Below are 21716 nucleotides of genomic sequence, written 5' to 3'. Positions count from 1 at the left end.
ATTCACTCACACAAATATTCTACTACATGACTACTATCTTCTACACCTGTAACAACAATGTTCAGGTTGGAATTTACAAAGTTCCAACATGGGACTCAGCACCCAGCCTTCCACATGGACTATGTGGAAAAACCAACCACGCTACTCTTTTGTTGTTGGTGGTGGTAGTTTTGGGGCGTGAACTCAGGGCCTGGGCACTGTCCCTGAGGTCTTTTGCTGAAGGCTGGCATTCTACCATTTTGAGCCACAGCACCATTTCTGGTTTTCTGGTGGTTACTTGGAGATAAAGAGTCTCAAAGATTTCCTGCCTGGGTTGGCTTCAAACTGCAATCCTTAGATCTCAGCCTCCTGAATAGCTAGGATTACAGTCATGAGCCACCAGTGCCTGGCACACTACTCTTAAGATAGCTTGAGCTTTAAGTCTTGAAGCAAAGAAAAAAAGAACACCACCAAAAACCCCATCATTTCCTATATACAACAAGGGAACTGTTCCATGTCAGCACCTTTTCCCATATGCCCTCTTCTGGGCTCCAAATAGTCTATGTAGGAGTACACCCTTCATAAGTTGCTTCTACTAGCCTGCTCTCTTCCTGCAGTGCTTTATCTCAAATCATAACCTCCATACTACCTAGCTGCTCTCAGCTAGCTAGTAAAAAAGATATTAACTAATTCCAACTACTATTTGAGCAACTGAAAAACTCCAATTTTCCTAGAGTGATATACAAGTGCTTATTTAAAAAATTATGGGTTACTTCCCTAGTAATATAGTTTTAATCACATATAGTATAGCATATCTATATGATGAGATGTTGCTTTCATAAAATATAAACTAGTATATAAGTAAACATATATATATATATATTGCTTGTTAAAGGCTACATAACAGAAATCCAATTTATTTTTCAATATGCACTTTCACTAGTGAGAAAATATTTTAGTGACTTGCCCTTGGAGTGAGATTTTGATACCTATTAAGCTACATAAATATCAGATGATACAATTTCTAAAAGTATTGTAAGATGATGTAAAAACACGTGGACTTATTGGAAAATAAGTTCATTCTGGAAAAGGGAAGACAAAGCAATGCAGGATCACCCTTCCTAAGAATCTGTTCACCAAGCTTTCTCCAATTCCTCCCTCCAGAGGAACTACTAGCTAGTACAGAATGACCGAGCAGCACGTGGACAAAGATAACCTTTGGTGACCCTTAACAACTATCCCTATCCTCTGTCTTTTATTCCCCTTTTTTCTTCCTTCTCTGACCTTCATTGCTTCTTCCACTGACAGCCTGCTTCATTTACTACCCCATCCTAATTCTTTCTTCCTTCCTCTTCAATATAATTAGTTGAGTGCTCCAATCACACTCAGGCCTAGTATGTCAGTTTTTGTATTGCTATGATGAAAAATAAATAAAACCCCGAGAAAAACAACTTACAGCAGGAAAAGTTGTTTTAGTTCAGTTTCAGAGGTCTCAGTCCATGGGCAGCCAGTACCAAGATGAGGCAGAATATCATGGCAGGGAGTACATGGGAAAGTTAAAGCTGCTCACTGCATTGTAACCAGGAAGCAGAGAAACAGAGGGGCTGAAGATAATATGTCTTTCTAGGTTCTAACCTTAGTCCTGTCACTTCCAAATAATGCCCATCAAATTATGAAGCCATCAGTGGATCAATCTACTGATGAGGTTAGAATTCTCCTGATCCAATCATCTTCCAAAAAGTCTCCCTGCTAGTACATAAACCTTTACCACAAGATCCTTGTGGGCCATTTCAGATTCAAACTACAGAAGCCTAGAACTATTGCTGCACCCATCAGCAGTCCAAAAGTATTTAGAGCACTAAGTCGTATGTTATCTTTGAAATGACTGGATAACAACTGTAAAAAGGTATTTTTGTGTTCATTGGAACATGGGAGAAAAAGACACTAAATAAATTATAAGTCCATTACCTTAGCACTGCAACTTGAAACTCTGCTGAGATTTTTATTAAGCTAGTATTCATTAATTAATATGAAATTGAGATCCTGAGCTGCTGTCCTTGATTTCCTGAGATGATTCTAAGCTACCATCAAGTTGTATAGTTAGGCAAGATGAAAAGAAGAACTTTTTTTTTTTTGGGGGTCCGGTTGTGGGGCCTGAACTCTGGGCCTGGGCGCTGTCCCTCAGCTCTTCAGCTCAAGGCTAGCGCTCTACCACTTGAGCCACAGCGCCACTTCCGGCTTTTTGCTTTTTGCTTATGTGGTGCTGAGGAATCGAACTCAGGGCTTCAGGCATGCAAGCCAAGTGCTCTACCACTGAGCCTCCTTCCCAGCCCCAAAAGAAGAACTTTCTAATAGCTAGGAGGTTTAAATACTAGAACAAGTGGAAGTAAGTATTGATAGAACTTCTTCTTTACATATGTTAAAATAGTCTTTCTTCTTTCCATCATCAGACTGAATGACTTTGGTTATCCTTTTATCATCCCTGAGGAACAGTAATTCCTAGACTTCTTTAATATTTACACTGAAATTGCATTGCTTAAAAAAGAACCTTTAGTTATATGACAATCCAACCCACTACTCTAAAATTGCTTTATACACAATGTTTAGATTTAAAAAATTGAGCACAAATCCAAAGCACTGATTTATATAGAAAGCTAAAAGATCACTATTATATACACTCAGATGTAAGTACCTAACATCAAAAGTAGAGACTAAAGAAATATCAAATCATGGTGCTTAAAAAAAAAGTTTAAGGTAGTAAATCTAGGAAACACACACAGACACACATTCCTTTATTGGCAGTACTAGAGTTTGAACTCAGAGCCTTTCACTTGCTAGGCAAGCATTTTGTCACTTAAGCCACACCCCTAACAGGAAATCCCTTTAGATTCTGACCTCAAATGTGAACAACTTTGAAAAAAGGCATTTTAAAGATTATATCCTATAAACTGTGCCCTTTTCCGTACAGAAACTTCTTAGTTGCATAGAATCCCATTTGTCAATTCTTTCTTTTGATTTACTGAGCCCCTGGAACTTTACTCTGCCTGTGCTGAGAAGTCCTAATGTTTCTCCTATGCCTTCCTGTATTAGTTGCATTGTTTGAGGCCTTACGTTGAGGTCTTTGGTCCATTTTGAATTGATATTCCTACAGGGTTACAGGGATCCAGTTTCAGTTTTCCTCATGTGGATATCCAGTTTTCTCACCACCATTTGTTGAAGAGGCTGTCTTTTTTCTATCCTATTTTTTTGGGGCTCTCTTATTAAATATTAGAAGATTGTAGGTCTGGATTTATTTCTGGGTCTTCTATTCTGTTCCATTGGTCATTGGACCTGTTTCTGTGCCAGTATCTCGCTGTTTTTGTTATAACAGCTCTGGAATAGAGTTTGAAGTCTAGAACTGTTATACTTCGAGCACTACTTTTTGACCTGTTACTTTTGCAATTCAGGGCCTTTTATGATTCCATATGAATTTTTGGATTGTTTTCTCAATCTGAGTGAAGAATGACATAGGTATTTTGATGAGTGCTGTATTGAATTTGTAGGCAGTCTTAAGCAGTATTGCCATTTTCATGATATTCATTCTGCCAATCTGAAACATGGGAGACATAGTAAACAAGCTAAACAGATAGCCTTTAGAATGAGAGATCTCTGTCAGCAACACATCAGACAATGACCTAATGTCTAGAATATACAAAGAGTTCAAGAAAATAACCCTCAAAGAATCAACAATCCAATTAATAAATAGACAAACAAACCGGAGACTTCTCAGAAGGAAAAATAGCCACTAGATATGTAAAAAATGTTCAATATCTCTGGCCATAAAGGAAATTCAAATCAAAACAACACTAACTCTCACCTCAGTTAGAAGGGCCATCAACAAGAATAAAAGCAACAATAAATGCTGGCGCAGATATGAGAGAAAAGGAACCCTAACACACTGTTAGTGGGAATGCAAACTTGTTCAACCACTCTGGAAAGCAGTTTGAAGATTTCTCTGAAACTAAACATAGAACTATTTTATGATTCAGCAATACCACTCAAGAACAGTTATCCAAAAGATTATAAATCAGAATTCAGCAAAGAAACTCACACAACCATGTTTACTGCTGTACCATTCACCATAGCCAGGTATGGAAAAAGCCCAGATGACCTTCAATAGATGAATGGATCAAGAAAATGGGTATGCATAAACAATGAAATTTTACCCATTCATCAGGAAGATTATTACGTCATTTGCAAAGAAACAGATAGGCATAGAAAAAATTGTGTTAAGTAAGTAAGGCCCAGAGAGACAAAGGACAAATTATTTTTTCACATGTAGAAGGTAGAACTAATTTATAAATGTGTAAGTAAACATATGTGGCATTGTATGCAAACATACACAAATGTATTAACCAAAGATAGTATTTGCAGGGGACAATTCAAATTGTGTAATTCCTTGGAAAAAAATGAACTCAAAGTCCAACAAAATGAAAACCAGGAAACTAAACTTGAATGGCATGTGTGGGAAGAGGTCAAGAAGAGGGTAGACAAATGAGAGGAAGGGGGAAGAATGCAGTCACACTATGAAATGAAGAAAACAGAGGGAAAGAGTTGGGTTGGGAGTGTGCAGGGAGACTGATAAAAGGGGTAGCATTGATCCAAGAAGCACTGTACTTATAAACTGACTTGCTGAACTGTAACTGCTTTGAACAACTACTTAAAATGTAATAAAAAATTGGTCAATATTCAAAATACTCTTCCTGTACAGCAAGATATTAAGTTTCTATGTATGCCCCTTCCCCCACTAGTCCATTCTGTATGTGTGATTTCTAGGCTAGGCAAAGCAGTGTCCTTATTCTCCAGAGTGCAGTGGTATTATAGGCATTAATCAAAGTAATGGGATGGGGGATGAGAGTGGAACTAGAAAATTTCTCAGGATGAAAATTCAGAAAAAGATGACAATACTCAAGAATCCTAGATTTTTGTCTCTGCATCAAATTGATGTACTGCCAGGGCTCTAGCTATTCTGCTGGCCGAGCTTGGCTGGGGGATATCACTGACTGTCTCTGAAAATGAGGACAAAAGACTTCTAACATTCTTTCCACCTCTTATAGCTTTAATTTTATCATCACGAAAAGTGCTTTCAAAAGCACTCAGGAGCTTTTCTTAACTTCTTATCCCTCCATTAGTTTAAGATGCCCAATGAGTGGGATTATGTTGGTGAGTCCTTTTCTCAGGCTTCTTGCCTCCTCCCACCCTTCTCTGAGAACCATCACCTGGTGGTGAGAGGAGGGAATTGATGTCACCACCGAATCTAATCATTACGAGAGACATAGAAACAGTTCTAGATTTCAACTCATCCAAAAAATCATAAGCATCAAGCATGTGCAAAATTGTACAATTTCATTTAATACATACCATCATGCTTCTAACTACAATATTGATTGATACTAATGATTCAAAACAGCATATTTGATTGGTGAAGAGACACATTTAGATAAAAATGATAAAGGTGTCACATATAAAAACTTGTCTTCCTCTGTTTTACTTAAGTTTAACAGCTCATAGAACGTTCTTCAACTAGCCACAATATTTCTCTGAAAAAAAAATATGACTAAAATGCTTGTTAAAACATGAGAGTTTTAAAAGCCTATAGCAATTTTCTAAGTCTCACCTTTACAGTCAAATAGTGTTTAGCCAGACTCCAAAACTAAAACTATAGTAAATCTAGGTCCTCAGGCAGCCATGTGATGTCTCTATTTGTACAGGAAGTGAGGCAAAGAAGCAAAGTGTACACTATCACACTTGAGCAGGTCTGGAGGACAGTGGAAATGCCGCCATTCCAACCCCTCCAAGTCATGACATCTATTTATCTGCCTCTTAACACCGTGCAGTTTCAACTACATAAGTCTACAAAAGATAGGCCTCAAAACTAAAAGACAGCTAAAATGCTTGGAAAATTGTATTTGAATTTTTTTTAACTAGAAAATGTGGGTTAAATTCAGAGTTTTCTTTGTTGTTGTTCTTGCTTTTGTTTTATCAGTCTTGCCATATAATCCAGACTGGCATGGAACTCGTAATATAGCTTAGGCTGTCCTCAAACTCACGATCCTCCAGTCTCAGCCTCCCAAGTGATAGGATTACAGTCAGGAGCCACCAACCTGGCTAGACATAGTTTTGAATGAAAACAAACCTTTCTACAAAGCTTTATTAAAAGGAATTGTGGCAATTGTGATTCCTTGATATCCCAAATTCAGATTTTGCTTTTCTCAGTTCTATACTTCCCCCAGTTATAGCTTCTAACATTACTATTTGTCCCTCCAAAATAGTTTTTCCCCCCCTTGGGGAAAGGGTGGCAGTACTAGGGTTTGACATAGAACCCTGAGTTTGACAGGCAAGTGAACTACCACTTCAGCTACACTCCTAGTCCTTCAGAATTTTCTTAGAATTCACATACAGAAAAATTCTCTTTTATGGGTGGGGTTGGGAAAGAATATGGGAGGGGTGACATGGATCAAGATGCATTGCACTTATAAACTGATTTGTTGAACTGAAATGCATTTGTACAACTACTTGAAGATATTTTTTAAAAAGAAGAAACCCTATTTTAATGTAGAATAATTAAATATTTCTCCAAACTCTCTTCCTTAACTATAACTCTTAAAATACAGAATCCTAGCAGCTTCACTTTTTTTTTACTCAACAAAAGAGCAGGAACTGTTGCAAACAGTGTTTAAGTAACACTCCAGTAAGCCAACATTTAGAAGCGTGTACATTTCTCACCCAAATAATGCAGCACCCAAATATAAGATGATAGGCCAATTCTGAAAAGAGAGTCCTAATACATTAAAATAATAATCCATAGTAAATGTACTTTGTGATACAAAAAGTATGTTTTTTGTAAACTACAAAAAAACATGACTTTAAATATCTGACTTTAAGGATTCCAAGACTCTTTTTTAGAAAAGACTCTACATTTGTTCATGTATAAAACATACATTATCTTTTAGAATCAAAGATATATGCTGGTAAAGATCAGAGAGATTTTAGTAAGCCTTCATTTCAAGCACCATATACACTTTTATAGTATCAAAACTAAGTTAGCATGTCTAAAATTTCCATAAATTCTTCAAGGTACAGTAAAACTAAAAATTCTGTTACTATTTGTCAAGAATTTTCACTTTCTGCCAAGGAAGTTAGGCTTCATTCACAGACTTAGATAAGAGAAAGGTAGGTTAAAAACAAAATGTAAACTGTCATTAGTGACACACATGAACCAAGGAAAAGAACATCTTTCTCTACACCAAGCATTGCATGTCAGCCGGAGCGCCGAGCATTAGCACCATGTTCCTCTACGGACAATCTTTCCCTGCAGCATCTGTTGCTAATTGAAAGGGACTAGAATTACAAAATCCTCGTCAATTTTTCTCACCAGCTCTTGCTGTGTATAAAGATTTTCTATGCAGGAGCTAAGCATTAGTCTTCCACTACAGCTGATGACTAAAAAGCAAAGAAAAAGAAATGCCAAAGAAAGCTTTTTCTTTTTCTTTTTGGTGTGTGTGTCCAACAACATAGGGAACTAAACTGTGAAAAGCTAAGCATGCCTTTTGTTAGCTCAGTAAATTTCCGTTCTATTAATACAACTATTCACCTATAAAGGTCTATTAATGTTCTAGTTAGCCAACTGTATATGTCTTCTGTTTGGGTCATCTCCTTTTGACATAAAATTTCAAAAGTAACTGTCAATATTACACCAATTATGTCTTTATTTCTGGCTCATAGGCACTGTTCCTGGACACAGGAGGCATTTAATAAATGTTTGCTGAATAACTATACTAATCTTGGATTTTGTAGCACTATTCATTTAAGGCATTCAAAGCATCTTCAAAGGCCTCATCGTATTTAAGTCTCATTGAGCATATGCATCTCCATAGCACAAGAACTGCCCCTGGGGGCTACAATGTTGCTACAGCGGAGAGAAGACAGGGTTGGAAAGTAACTCAAGCTTTCCTCTGTCCAAGCACCATTCATGAAATGTGCTAGACTTATAAACTAACAGGATAGCTGGTGGTGGGTTGATGAGATCATCACTATCAGTTATAAATATTTCTTAGGCTGGATATGGTGGTTCACTCCTATAATCCCAGAGGCTGGGATTGTGAGTTCAAAATCAGCCTGAGTTACACAACAAAACCCACCTCAAAAAATAAATAATAGTCAATTATCTTAAACGTTACAAAATACTTCATATACTATACTACCTAGCTTTTCCCCCAGAGTATTATTTTTATATAGACAATTTTTAAGTTCCCACAAACAACACAAAATGTTATGAGTACATGCAAAACTAAAAGCTAAATCAATGATAATACAATTTCTTTATTTGCAGAGGTAGAGATCAAAACAAGGGCCAAGTATATCCTTGATAATCCTTCTGCCACTGAACTATACTCAGTGCATAAAAGTGCATCTTAATTCTAGACTTAGATTCTCTAATATCTAAAGATTATCAAAGTTTCAAGCTCTCCCAGTTGAGGAGTTTGAAATAACACCACTATTCACAGGGATGCTGCATTTGAAATAAGTTAATTTGGACCAATGACATTTAATTACCCAAGGTCTCACAATATCTCTAAGGCAGGCAATCTGATTAATCAGAATCCAGAAATTCCATTTCTTAGCCCATCTGTTTCAAATGGACATCTTGCTCCCTTTTTCTTATAGCATTTGAGAAAATGATGGACAATTGTCCATCCTCTATTCCCTAAGTTCTCTAACATTTACTCAATTGCTTATTCAAATGCAATTCAAAATTCAAGCAGGACATATTAGCAGTTTGAAAGTTTCCCAGGTCACATTAACTAATGAGCATACTTTCATGGAAGGACTAGTGTCAGAGACTAACACCTTCCAGAGAGAGAAGTCTGCATGGTCAGACTTGCTCTCACCCCAGTGGCATAAGGTGATAGGGAGATGTGATACAGTTAAACCCTGCACACATTCTTTCTCTTGGCTCACGTTGGGCTCTGGCCTTGCCTCCTGCCACTGCCTCTTTATTAATGCAGCTGCTTTTCAGGTAATTCAATTACTTGCACCCCTGGACCTGTTTGCCAGTGGGGAACTGGACAGGAAATCTGTTTGTTCAGGTAGGTTTGGCAAATCCGAGTTCTTCTCTTCTTCCCCTCCACCCCCAGCTCTGAATTTCTTGTTGTCGTAGTGACCTGGCAACCATGTTCTGAGCTTTCCTGCAATGATCTGTACAACTTGGGTCAAAATTCCTTGATTTCACTTGATGCAGCACTCCAGGGCCAAGAATTACTTGTTCAAGAGTTTATAGGTATCATTACTATACCATTTTCTTGTGTGATAAAATAAGAAATGGGTAACTACCAAATGACTTCTGGTTGACTGATTATAATTATAATTCTGAGCTCTATACAATCTTTCTTCCTCTCCCTCTACATTTCTAGGAAGGAAAAAAAAACCAGTATGCTCCATTTTCCATTGATCATATCACAACAACTCCACGCTGAATAGCCATCAGGTGTCACAGTGTTACCCAACCAAAGCCATTAAAGCTGATTGATGAGAAAAAGGCTAACTGAAAATTGTGAGAATGACGGGAGGCGCAGCTCTCCGGCTGCTGGCTGCCATGCTAGGCAGGCAGAGAGCGACATGCGCTGCTATTAAAGGAACTTCAGGAATCCAATTTGCCTTTTCATCATTAATTTTTTTAAACCTTAGCATTTTTAAATGTTTATCTGAAAGAAATATTTTTGAAGGATTGCTTAGAAGGAGTGAGCCCTTGGTTATGGCATAGAGATTCAAATAGCTACAACTTTATATATAGAAACTGATGACCTGATGATTACGGCTTGATTACTCTAGAACGTACTATTTAAGATTTAGCACAATATCAGAGGCAAAGATAGCTCAGTTTATTGGCAATGCCAGAAATTAATTCAGATATCAAAAAACAAGAAGCAGCACTCTGCAGTTATTACTTAAAACTCTAAGTCTCATGGTCCTTGTCTGAAAAGGACATTTGCATCAGATCATAAGAAAAAGATCTGGCATAAATAAAAGTTAAAATCAACCTCCTCTTAAAAATGAAAACACCTTGAGATAATCCCTTGGTATGGTTTGAATCTTAAATGTCTCCCAAAGGCCCATGTGTTAAGAGGCTTGGTCCCAGCTTGTTACTATTGGGGGGAGGGGTGTGAAACTGCAGGTGCTGGGGTCTAGGGGTAGATCTTTTTATCATAGCACCATGCCTTTGAGGGAGATCGTGGAACCCTAGCCCTTCCTTCTTTCTCATTTGTGCTCCCCAGTCATAAGGTAGGTGGTTTACTCTACCACACACTCCCACCATGATGTACTTTTCTACCATAGGCCAAAGCAGCATGATCAACCACTTACCACCTGGAACCTCCAAAACTGTGAACCCAAATAAACCTTCTCTCTATAAACTGATTAGTTCATGTGTTTGTTATACTTATGGAACGCAGACTAACACAGCTCTCCCCTACAAATCATCTACCTAATCAAGGAGTATCGGCAATGTACAGAGAAAATGTATCTCAACACTTCGGTATGAAAACACTATCCATTTATCATCCCTATTAATTCTCTGATTCTACGATTGAAGAATTTCTACTGGACTAGGCTTATCTATCATTCAATGAGATGACCAATAATAGGGGGTGATCCCTACTATCCCCATCTTATTCTCACCACTAGAGGCAAATCACATTCTGGCCTGATAGGAGAGATATGGTTTCAGAACATATCTATCTCAATATAGAATGATCATAACCCAGATGACAAGGTGACACACCAACAGTTACGTATTTATGAAGGCTCCCAGATACATCCTACCTGGGAATGGACCGCAGGGTTTTACACCCTCCAATCCTCTTAAGACACTCTTCAATTTTCTTTGCATCAGAGAATTATCTATAAAATCTCCACTATTGAAAGAAAGGAGGAGGCAACAATGCTTGATAAGAAAGGTACTCGTTATCCTGCCCATGTAGTTGTAACCCCTCTGTACAGCATTTTCACAATTAAAAAAAAAAAATCTCCGCTATTTTACAGCAAGCTTGACAGTTTAACTGGCTTTCCTTTAGAAGAGACAGATTTGCTTTTATGATGATAAGAACTAAAGGCAAAGGATTAAATATACTTACTAATCAAAGAAAACATTGAAACTGAAGATTGAATGCTGAAGTTTTGCTTAAGGGTAAATCAAACAAAGAGTTACTGTTTATATAGCTCGGCCCAATGGCTCAAACCTCTAATTCTAGATACATGGGAGGCAAAAATCTAAAGATCACAGTTCAAAGCCTGCCTGGACATAAAAGTTCATGAGGCTCTATCTCAATTAGTAGCTGAGTGCAGTAGTGTATGCCTGTCATCCCAGTAATAAAGGGAAACATGAATAGGAGGCCTATAGTCCAAACTGGACTGAGCATAAAGTGAGACTTGACCCTGAAAGTACACAAAAAGGATTAGCAGAATGCCTCAAATGGTAGAGCACTTGCTCAGCAAGTGGAACCACCAAAAAATATTATTGTTGGTCTACCACAAATATTTCACTATTTTTATGTCTACAATACCACTTTTTTCTTCCTTTCTTCTTTAAAAAAAAGACTACACCAAAACTATATTCATCCTGTTTACATTATTTCAAAACATCCATCTGAATTTATTATCCCATCTAATTTAAATTTCCAAAATGATATTGCTCATACTTGAAGAAATTACCCAAGACCTAAATTCTCAAACCTAAATAATTCTTTCTTCTTCAAACAATTTGGTTTGTTACAAATGTTGACATTCTTTCACTGACTTCTTCCTCTAAATGAAAATATTTTCCATAAATTTCTCATTTGTACACTGTATACTTATACAAATTCCATAAGTAAATAAAAGATATATCAACAAAATTATGCTCAAAATAAAAATAATTATCTTAAATCTACTAGTGTTTGATGAGAAAGAGTAGTTATCTTCAGGTGGAAAAATTCTTGCCTTACTAAAATTAACTTGAATTTCATCTATGTTTTATATAGTTTAGATTGCATATGATCTGACGACACTGCTGATTTTATTCATACTCAACAAATCTATCTTGTTACATTAAAGCCCAGAAAAATTAAATAACATGTTCAAGATCATATAAGTGGGCTGGGAAGGTGGCTCAGTGGTAGAGTGCTTGCATTGAATGCATGAGGCCCTGGGTTCGATTCCTCAGCACCACATAAGCAAAAAGAAAAAAGCCAGAAGTGGCTCTGTGGCTCAAGTGGTAGAGCGCTAGCCTTGAGCTGAAGAGCTAAGAGACAGCACCCAGGCCCAGAGTTCAAGCCCCACAGCCGGAAAAAAAAAAAAAAGTCATATAAGTTACTGTTTGATTGGAGGTAAATATCCAGGTAATTCTTGATGCTACCTAATTATTCTAATCTTAAACTTCTGATGGTCTCAAGATACTTTAAACTACTCATGGTCTGAGTCTTACTTCAAATGATCAAATACCTATCACACAGCACTGCGCTTAGAAAGAAAGGAATCAAGTAGAAATCATGTTTATGGAGGACAGGGAAAAATACCCCCCAAAATATATATTCATGGCTTATCTGATGATAAAGTCAGGCTAGAATAGTAAAGGATTGCAGTAAATGTCATGCTCTAAAACTGGATTTTTCAGATACTTTTCAGCATGATTTTCCTATGTTTCACTTTTCTCTGTCAGCTGTGAGCTGTTTTCAAGTGTGAAATCGCCTAACAGAGGAAGCAAAGCTGTCATTTGACATCTGGGAGCGTGGAGATTGGGCTACAGTGAAAAGCATTCTGGATTTCTTCAATTTACACACATATTCACCTATAAATTCTCCAGTCTAAAAAGTAGTCAACAAGAAATATCAACATACTTTTCAAGCATTTAAAATCAAAGGCTCATAATGGGATGGAAAATAAAAGTGAAGGACACACTGATAGGACATTGTATCAACTTGTTTAAGACTAGAATGGGAAACATAAATGACTATATTGGCATAATAACTAACATAAATAATTTTACTCACTTGTGGTAGATTGCATATTGAACTTTCAACTATAGTCTTTGTATTTTATATGAGTTCTATTTCTAGTTGCTTTTTATGATGAGAGTCAAGACTGCTAAGAAAAAAATACCGGTAAGTAAAGAAAATACTAATATCCTAACATCTATTTCTCCATTATTTCTAAAATGCCGTACAAAAATTAATTCTATGCTATCCAAAAGAAAGCATATAAAATCCTTTGGCTAAAAACTTTCGGTGTCTATGCAAACACAAATACAATCAGAGAAACTCCATGGAAATGCTGTGGAGAAGAATAACCAGCATACCTCAAATTTTGTTCCCTAATCTCTCACAGTGGAAGACAGAAAAGACCTATCTGTGATTCTCCTGGTAAAGCGTGGGCCAGTCTCCTCCCATGGAAGTGGGGCAGTATCATACGTACATTATCATGCTTGCCACTCTAGTCCTATTTTGGGGACCATTTCCTGAGGTTTTTCAAACCTGAACTCTACTCTGTATATCTGTGGTTAAAAAAGGAACCCATATACCATGAATGATATTTATTTAAAAATAAAACCTTTCTAGAAAACCATCCGAGATAATCTAAGGACACAAAGTGAACCTAAAAGGAATGGATTCTACTTTGAAAACAGGGATGGGTTTGATCAGTGAATTCATATTCTCAAGACCCTCTTGATGGCTCTGCAGCTGCAGCCATTTATGTGCTGGCTTTCACAGATGTGGACAGAGAAAGCTCCATGGCTTTCGTCTTTTTGTTGTTAGATTCATTTTCTTTAATATGAAAAAAGGCAACTTTTAAAGGAAGTTCTTAGTGTTGTAGAAACATGACATTTGGACTTCCCTGATAGTACACATGGTTGAAATGGCTGTGACTTTTTAAAATCTAAGATCACAAAGTTGGCAGAAACTAGTCTTAAATAACAGAAGGTGATCATTTGCATTTCAAAATTTATCTATCTTGCTTTTCCCCTCAATTAGACCAAAACATGTTGATTCACAGGTTTCTGTGTGTGTTTTTCTGTTTTAAACTTATTTATAGAGCAGAATAATGGCCCCCCTGCTAGTTTGGCATTTGCTCAAGTTTCTGTCCATGTAAATCGAATCTGTTACTGGAAATTTTTCTCAAAATATAAAGGCACATCATCCATGAGATGAAAAGATACACTGCTGATATTATAAAGCACAGGGCAGGTGGATACTGTTTTTAGGACAAATATGTGATAAGGATTCCCAGGAGGGATGAGTGGTAGGGCAGAGGCTCCATGCTGTTTAAACAGAAGTGAATCCTTCTTATCATAATCTTGTGACAACTTTACTTTCTAATGAAACATGAGCTGCTTAGTATGCTTCAGGGTTAGTGGCACCACAATGGTAAGGTTAGAGTAGTGAAATGGGAAGAAAGAAGGTACAGGGGGTGGGGAGAAGTTACTTCAACCCTTGGCATTTTGAAGATAAATCAGAAGAGAGCTCGGTATTCTATGACTGACTTGTGATTTTCAAGCATGGAAAAAATTACCACTACTTTGAGAAGAAATATCTACTTACAGTTTTTATCAGCAGCACTGCTGTTACGTGTTTAAAAAAGAAATAATTCATAAATTTGTGTTCCAATTCCCCAAGCAAGAGAAGTATGTAGGCTTAACTGAGTTCTCTGATAATGTTTGAGATCACCTACACTAGAACATAGCATTATTGTTCTGTTAAGGCCATTACTGGGTTTGTCTCACCTTGTTATTATATTCAAAGATTGGAGAAACTTTCTATATAGTTCAGTGTGTGCCAAAATACTTTTAACACTTGTACAACGAACAAAGCTTGAAGCTACAATTCTTTTTATGCAAATAATTATAGGCCTCAAAGAGAGGCTAAAGAAGTCTATGGTATTTAGGGGATTCTTGGCTTTTGGTTTTGTTTTCAAATGCTAGTGAAGGACAACCTGGAAGAGGACAGCAGGGGGGGAAAAAATCTATTAATAGCACACTGCCACCTGCTGGTAAACTACAGGAATTGAGATTTCTGGGGAAAAGGCTTAAAAATAAGGACCTAAAAACTGATCTGTATTCAATTCATTATTTCAGTACATGAAATTGAAAGTGTGTACATTCCCCTATGGGTGTATGTATTAAAGTTTGCAAATGCCAAGATGCTATGAGTAGTAAACAACACATCTAGAGATTAAAGGAAAATACTGTAACAGAAATACTGTAAAATACCATGTTACAGATAGCTTTGCAATATAATCTAACAATAAAAAATGGGAAGCAAGGAGACAGTTTATAAACATTAGTATCCCATTTATATTTTGGGTTTTTTTTAAACTGTGATTTCCTTAGGCTCCATACAAAAGCATTTCCAAATTTAATGTGGACCCTAAAACCTCCAAATTACAATTGACCAATGTATTTATGTACACTGGCATCTAGAATGTTATTTATCAAATTAGATAAAAGATGTTTGTAAACCCAATAAATCAGATAATTGCAATAAAGTGATTTCTCTATAAAAACTTTTGTTATCCCATTGACTATACCCCACACCAATAAAGTTTCAAAGACAATGCATCCAATTATCTATTTGGGGGAAAAAAAATTAAGGTGTGCTCTGTAGCTCTAGGAAGAAATTAATCCAAACAGTCCTAATTTTGGAAAAGGAAAGAAATGAATATGAGAATATTAATCCCAAACTGTTATTTTTTTTGGAAAGTTTCGGTATATTTGCTCTTCTTCATATGAAAGTAATTCTTAACAATAAAGATTTTAACTAAAAAAAAACAAAACACTTGATCCTAATTACATGATGCTAGCAAGGTTAGCATGAATACACTGGTTAGCTAGTAAGCACTAAACACTGTATTAAAACTCACAAGTCATGGGAACACAATCAACTGGGAACTCCTATGAAGGCCAGTGGAGCAATGAGCTAAGGCATTGTGGTTACCCAAACCAATCAAGGGGTGGGCAAAAAGAGAACAGGATTTACATGTATTGCATCTGTACTGATGACAGAAAGGATATACTTCAGCACATATGTTAAAGCTACCTAAAATTGTCAGCAAAGAATCTAATCTTTTAATTTTAAAAAATTAATATGATACAGTAAAAGAACCTGTTGTGTTAAATATTCTGGCTAAATAGTCTATTTTAAAGCAAGGAAAACTTGCTTCCTAATTTTCTTAACTATGGACAGAACTTTAAAAATGTATTCTAAAGTGACAGATTAGCTCATCATTCAAGTCACATTGTATTTTTTTAAATCCATATTTTATCCACTCTTGGCCTTAAGATTTTACCTTTTAGCTGTGTCTCTTTAATCTTAATACATAAAGAAATTTAAAGGTCCTTCTGAACACTAAATTAAGACATTTTGGAGAACTCATTGTAAGTTTTCAGGCATGCACGTTTGTAACAAAGCAATTTTATATTCACATATACACCTATGGATTACATGATGGCTTTACCCCCAATGTTCTTTCTTGAAAGGTAGAAACACTAAGCAAATTCAGCACGTGTGTGGACTGCTGGTGGAAAATGCAACTTGTAGGAAGAAATGAGAACTGCAGAAGCACTTGTCCAAGTGAAACATTTTAGGAGATTGCGCTAACCTGGGGCACAGTACATTCTCTCTATGGCATCGCTGTCACAGGAATCTTCAACCTCACTCCACCTGCTAAAATACGTTAGCTGAATGTGTCCTAAAAACAAAACGACAGGAGAAATCAAAACATTTTTCTCTTCCATTTTCTGCAGAAGTGAACTGTAATTACTCCTTTTGTAGCTAAAAACAGTATCATTAAGAATAATGGCATCATTAAGTACTAGAAGCTATTACTGGGGGTGAATTTGCTGCACTGATAATGAAGCTCTAGACAGGAAATGAAGATACTAATTACAAGATAAAACGCCTACTCAGTTAATTGGAAGCAACAGCGAATAAAAAGAAATGCATTTGCAAAAGTTCCTGACCTCTATCATTCAATAAGATGTTGTTTGGGTTCAAATCGCGGCACACAATTCCCTCTCTATGTAAAGCATCAAGGGCTACCACCATTTCAGCCGCCCATCTTTGAATGCAGCCCTCTGGGATGTAAAACCTGGAGCTTAGTGCTAATTTTTTATCAAGGTCCTCAAAAATCTGATGGATCTCCTTGTCTCCTTCTAGTGCTAACCCACTTTCTCCCTTAGTCTCAGAGTCTCTCTGGAATAACAAAGTCGGTTTCTCTTTAACCAGATCATCAGTCTGGTCTGTAAACAGCAATACTTCTTCTGATTTTAAAGTGTCTGTGTTTGCATTATGTTCATTAGCACCTGAGAGTGGATTAGAAATAGAGAATAAGTTTTCTTCCATGTCATCTGTAGTTACTGCTGACTCTACTGCTCCAAATTCTTGAAACTTAGGATCAGAGCTGTGTAACAGAGATGTGTCTCCTGAACTCTTATAATCCACAGCTGCGGTAAACAACACCCCCAGGTTCTCCTGTGCAGAGTGTTTCTCTGCTATACCGTAGGATTTAGTTCTAGAGGAATCACTCTGCTCCTCGGTGCCTTGTTCCTCATGGGCTTGCTGTTGTTCCGTACTGAGCCTAAGGCATAACACATCAGGGGCTTCTAGCAGTTTACTTTCTATTCTGCCTACGTTGGTCTGTGAAAACTTCGTGGGACCCATTGCTAAAGCTTCATTTGTTGGCTCCAATTCACCGGGTAGATTTACAAGAAGATCAGGCCTTCCCTCCTCAGTACCACTGACATCATCAAAAGCAGCATCTTTAAATGAAATAACAGGGACTGAGTCATCTGAGCCCCTGCTAATGGTGTCCTGAGCTTTAAACTCTACCTTGCTTTCACTGGGACTAAAACTGGAAGTGCTGTCTCCATCTGGAAGGGCAAAGAATGGCTTCAAAGGTTCTGATTTTAGACTATACAATTTTTCTCCAAAATCAAGCCCCAGGAGTTCACTTGCACTATCCTTACTGTCTATCCTAAAGAATTCCATGGGGGTATTTTTCGATCTACTGAGGGAATCCGATGTTCTTGGAGAACAAACTGCTTCTGAGTCTTCATCCCCAGGGAAGAACTTCAGCTGTGAGCTGGGGCTGTCGCTGTCAGCAGCAAGTGGGGCAGGGAAGCTCTGAACAGCTCTGGTACCAGCATTGTCCCCCTCAGTCTTTATACAAAGCTCCTCATTCAGAGACCCAGGATCAATCTTCTCTTGTCCATATTCATTGCATAATGTTAAATAACTAGTAGTGCATTCTTCCTCAGAACTGGAACCCGAATCTGGCCATTTTGGAGAGCTGTCTTGCCCCTCATCTTCCTGGTTGCTATCATCCTGAGAGCTTGGGGTAAGACTAGCCTTCAAAGGTAGAGCTTTAAGCAGGCTCCCCCGATCACTGCCTCTGGACTCAAAGCTGCCACTGTCCTGAGGGCTGCAAGTTGGCTGTTGCAGGTAAACTTTAGTAGGTGTGGATTTTTTCATTTCCTTGATGTCAAAGCTTTCTTCGGTGCTTCTATTTAGAAATTTACTGATATATGACCAGAGTTTACCACCTGTAAACAAGTATAATAAAAAAAAATTGGCAGTTACTTACTTGAGCTACTAGCAGAGTAACATATTGTAATAATTAGTCAAAAATAAGTCAATGATACTCATCAATATCAAGTATGCTGTAAGATAAACATATTTAATAAAATGTGAGGTTATTTTACAATTTTCTTTTTGCTCACCTTCAAAAACACTAATATAAAATCTCATAGCTAATATCTTGCTTCAAGATAAATATAAGTCTCAGAAACATCTGATCATGTTCTGATCTGCTTATGTAGATAACTGGTCAAGTAGAAATATACTGCTATTTAAAACATGCTCTATAGTTGTGGGGGGGTGGTAATCAATATTATTCTATTCTGAAAATGCACAATCCAGAACTGGGGGAGAAATTTGGCATCTGGTATATAAATAATTATGCCTTTATAAGTACACTTTTAGAACTATTATATTGGTTAAATAATAATTTCCATCTTTAATTTTATATTAACCATTAAAAACTCAGAAATGTCAGGTGCAAGTGGCTCACACCTATAAACCTAGCTACTTAGGAGCTTGAGATCTGAGGATCATAGTTTGAAGCCAGTGCATAGGACAGTCCATGAGACTCGTATCTTCAAACAATCATCAAAAAGTTGGAAGTGGAGCTGTGGCTCAAATTAGTAGAGCACTAGCCTTGAATGAAAAAGCTCAGGAATAGCACTTAGGTCTCTGTCTCTATGTGTGTGTGTGTGTCTGTCTGTCTGTCTGTCTGTCTGTCTTTCTCTCTCTCTCTCTCTCTCTCTCTCTCTCACACACACACACACACACACACACCTCAGAATTAAGCTAGGTGTCTAGGTGTCAGTGGCTCATGCTTATAATCCTAGCTACTTAGGAGGCTGAAATGCTAAGGATTAGAGTTTGAAGGCAGCCTGGGAGCCTGGGTAGAAAAGTCTAAGAGACTCCATCTCTTCCAAAATTATCATCATAAAAAAAAAGCAGGGCTGGAGGTGAGGCTCAAATGGTAGAACATCAGCTGAGAAATCTAAGCCCTTAGTTCAAACCCCAATACCACAAAAAGCCTCAGAATTAAGCTAGAGTGGTGGCCCATACCTATAATCATAGAAGGCTCACAATTCAAGACCATCCCAAGCAAAATGATGAATCCCCACATACATACCTCAACCAGTAAAAATGTGAACACAGTGACATGTGCCTGTGATTCCAGCAATACAGAAAATGTGAAAAGGAGAATTATGGTCCAAGTCAAAGTTAGCAAGACCCAACTTCAGAAACAGAAACACAAGCAAAAGGGCTGAAGCTCCAAAAGTAGAATGCTATGCTGATTTAACGTGCATGAGACGCTAGGTTCAATCACCAGTGCCACCAAAAAAGAAATGAGAAAAATTCACCTCAGAATCAGAATTTTTTTTGCCGTTTTTACAAATAGAAGCCTTACCCATACTGATTAAAAGATAAGAAACAGTATTAATACAAGAACTTATATACTAGAGTGATATCTCAGGAGTAGAGTACCCCTTAGAAAGTACAGGGCCCTGAGTTCCAATCCCAACAGTCACCGCTGAAAGCATACTTTGTGCAAACACAACTGTAGCATCCCAACACAGGAAACTAAAGCTAAAGTGCTAAAAATAAATTCCCACATACACATAAGAGAGCAATTTTGTTAGAACATTATTCATGTTACTAAGCATCATAAAACCAGGTAGCTAAATCTTTTTTTTGGGGGGGGGTCCAGTTGTGGGGCCTGAACTCTGGGCCTGAGCACTGTCCCTCAGCTCTTCAGCTCAAGGCTAGTGCTCTACCGCTTGAGCCACAGCGCCACTTCTGGCTTTTTTCTTTTTGCTTATGTGGTGCTGAGGAATCGAACCCAGGGCCTAAGGCATGCAAGGCAAGCACTCTACCACTGAGCCACCTTCCCAGCCCTGGGTAGCTAAATCTTAAGAAAAAAAAAAATCACAGCTAGGCACCAGTGGTTCATGCCTGTAATCCTAGCTACTCAGGAGGCTGAGATCTGAGGATCATGGTTCAAAGCCAGCCCAGACAGGAAAGTCCATGAGACTCTTATCTCCAATAAACCACCAGAAAACCAGAAGTGGCGCTGTGGCTCAAGTGGTAGAGCACTTGCCTTGAGCTCAAGAGCTGAGGGACAGCGCCCAGACCCAGACCCACGACCAACAACAACAAAAAATCACTAGCAGTCAATTGCATATATAACTTTAACATAATATTTATTTCTATTTCACATTTCATTTGAAGGAATTCAGTAAATATATAAAGCACCTTATACTGTGCTTAACAAGAATAAATGCCCAATAAAGGGTAACTGTCACATTCATCCTAGACTCTGATACACCTCTTTCTGTCAATGATACTGTTAACAGTCTTTTCCATTTTGAGAAGTTGTATAGACATAAGTAACATTTACCTTTCACTTTCTCATAGTTAAGACTTTCTGTCCTCTGTAAACAGTGTTCCATATCTTCTTGTATTCAAGCTTAATGTTTAAAGATTCATATATGATTTCCAAACTCACAGCTGTGTGTTGATTTCCATTGTGTCTAGTCAATAACCACACTAGTCTTGCCACAAATGCCCATACTGTGGCACCTTAACCATAATGCCTGCACCCAAAGCCAAGAGACTATTAAGCAACCTAAATAAAATAGTATTTGTGGATTTAAGTTTTCCTAGAGTCTGGCTGCTTTGAGGAAAGGACCAAATCTTTTTTCTGGTTTTATGCCTTCTGTCGACAGTGTGCCAGACACAATAAAAATTCCGCAAGGCAGACATCTGTATCTGGAAATTTTTAGAGGTCATCAAGAAACTGTGCCTGTAGGAGAAGCTTCATTTATTGTCAGGCCATATCTACCTGGAATCGAAATCTCCATGTACTTTATTTTTGTCTCCCAAATCACTTCTTCCTGACTTCAAACCTTGGATTATTTTCTTTCCCTTGCTTCTCATGTACTTGACAAGTTTCCAGGTCCTGTAGGATCTGTGTATCCTGTCTTTCCCAGGCAGACTTCTTAATTCCTTTGGTTACTCTGTCCTGCTTGGGATAACACAATAGCCACAGAGGTCCCTGAAGTACCACCTCCATGCTATAATTGTTGTCCAGTGAGCCTT

At 37.6% G+C, this 21716-nt stretch overlaps 1 protein-coding gene across 5 annotated transcripts in view; it reads right to left on the bottom strand.

Annotated features, from left to right (window-relative positions):
* Nucleotides 1-21716, bottom strand: part of Rps6kc1 (ribosomal protein S6 kinase, 52kDa, polypeptide 1) — a 152540-nt gene that overhangs the window by 10846 nt on the left and 119978 nt on the right. For 4 of the 5 annotated variants that reach the window (XM_013015331.1, XM_013015333.1, XM_013015334.1 and 1 more), the window contains 2 exons: nucleotides 17006-18586; nucleotides 16645-16734 (listed from right to left, as the gene is read on the bottom strand). In XM_013015331.1, coding sequence (XP_012870785.1) covers nucleotides 16645-16734; nucleotides 17006-18586 — 1671 coding nt within the window. The remainder of the gene's footprint in view (nucleotides 1-16644; nucleotides 16735-17005; nucleotides 18587-21716) is intronic. The other variant, XM_013015332.1, reaches the window with a different exon arrangement.

Source organism: Dipodomys ordii, unplaced genomic scaffold, assembly GCF_000151885.1.
Source record: "Dipodomys ordii isolate 6190 unplaced genomic scaffold, Dord_2.0 Scaffold26, whole genome shotgun sequence".
NCBI classification, from domain to species: domain Eukaryota; kingdom Metazoa; phylum Chordata; class Mammalia; order Rodentia; family Heteromyidae; genus Dipodomys; species Dipodomys ordii.
The sequence above is the reverse complement of the archived record's forward strand: the minus strand, read 5'-3'. Positions and strand labels throughout refer to the sequence as shown.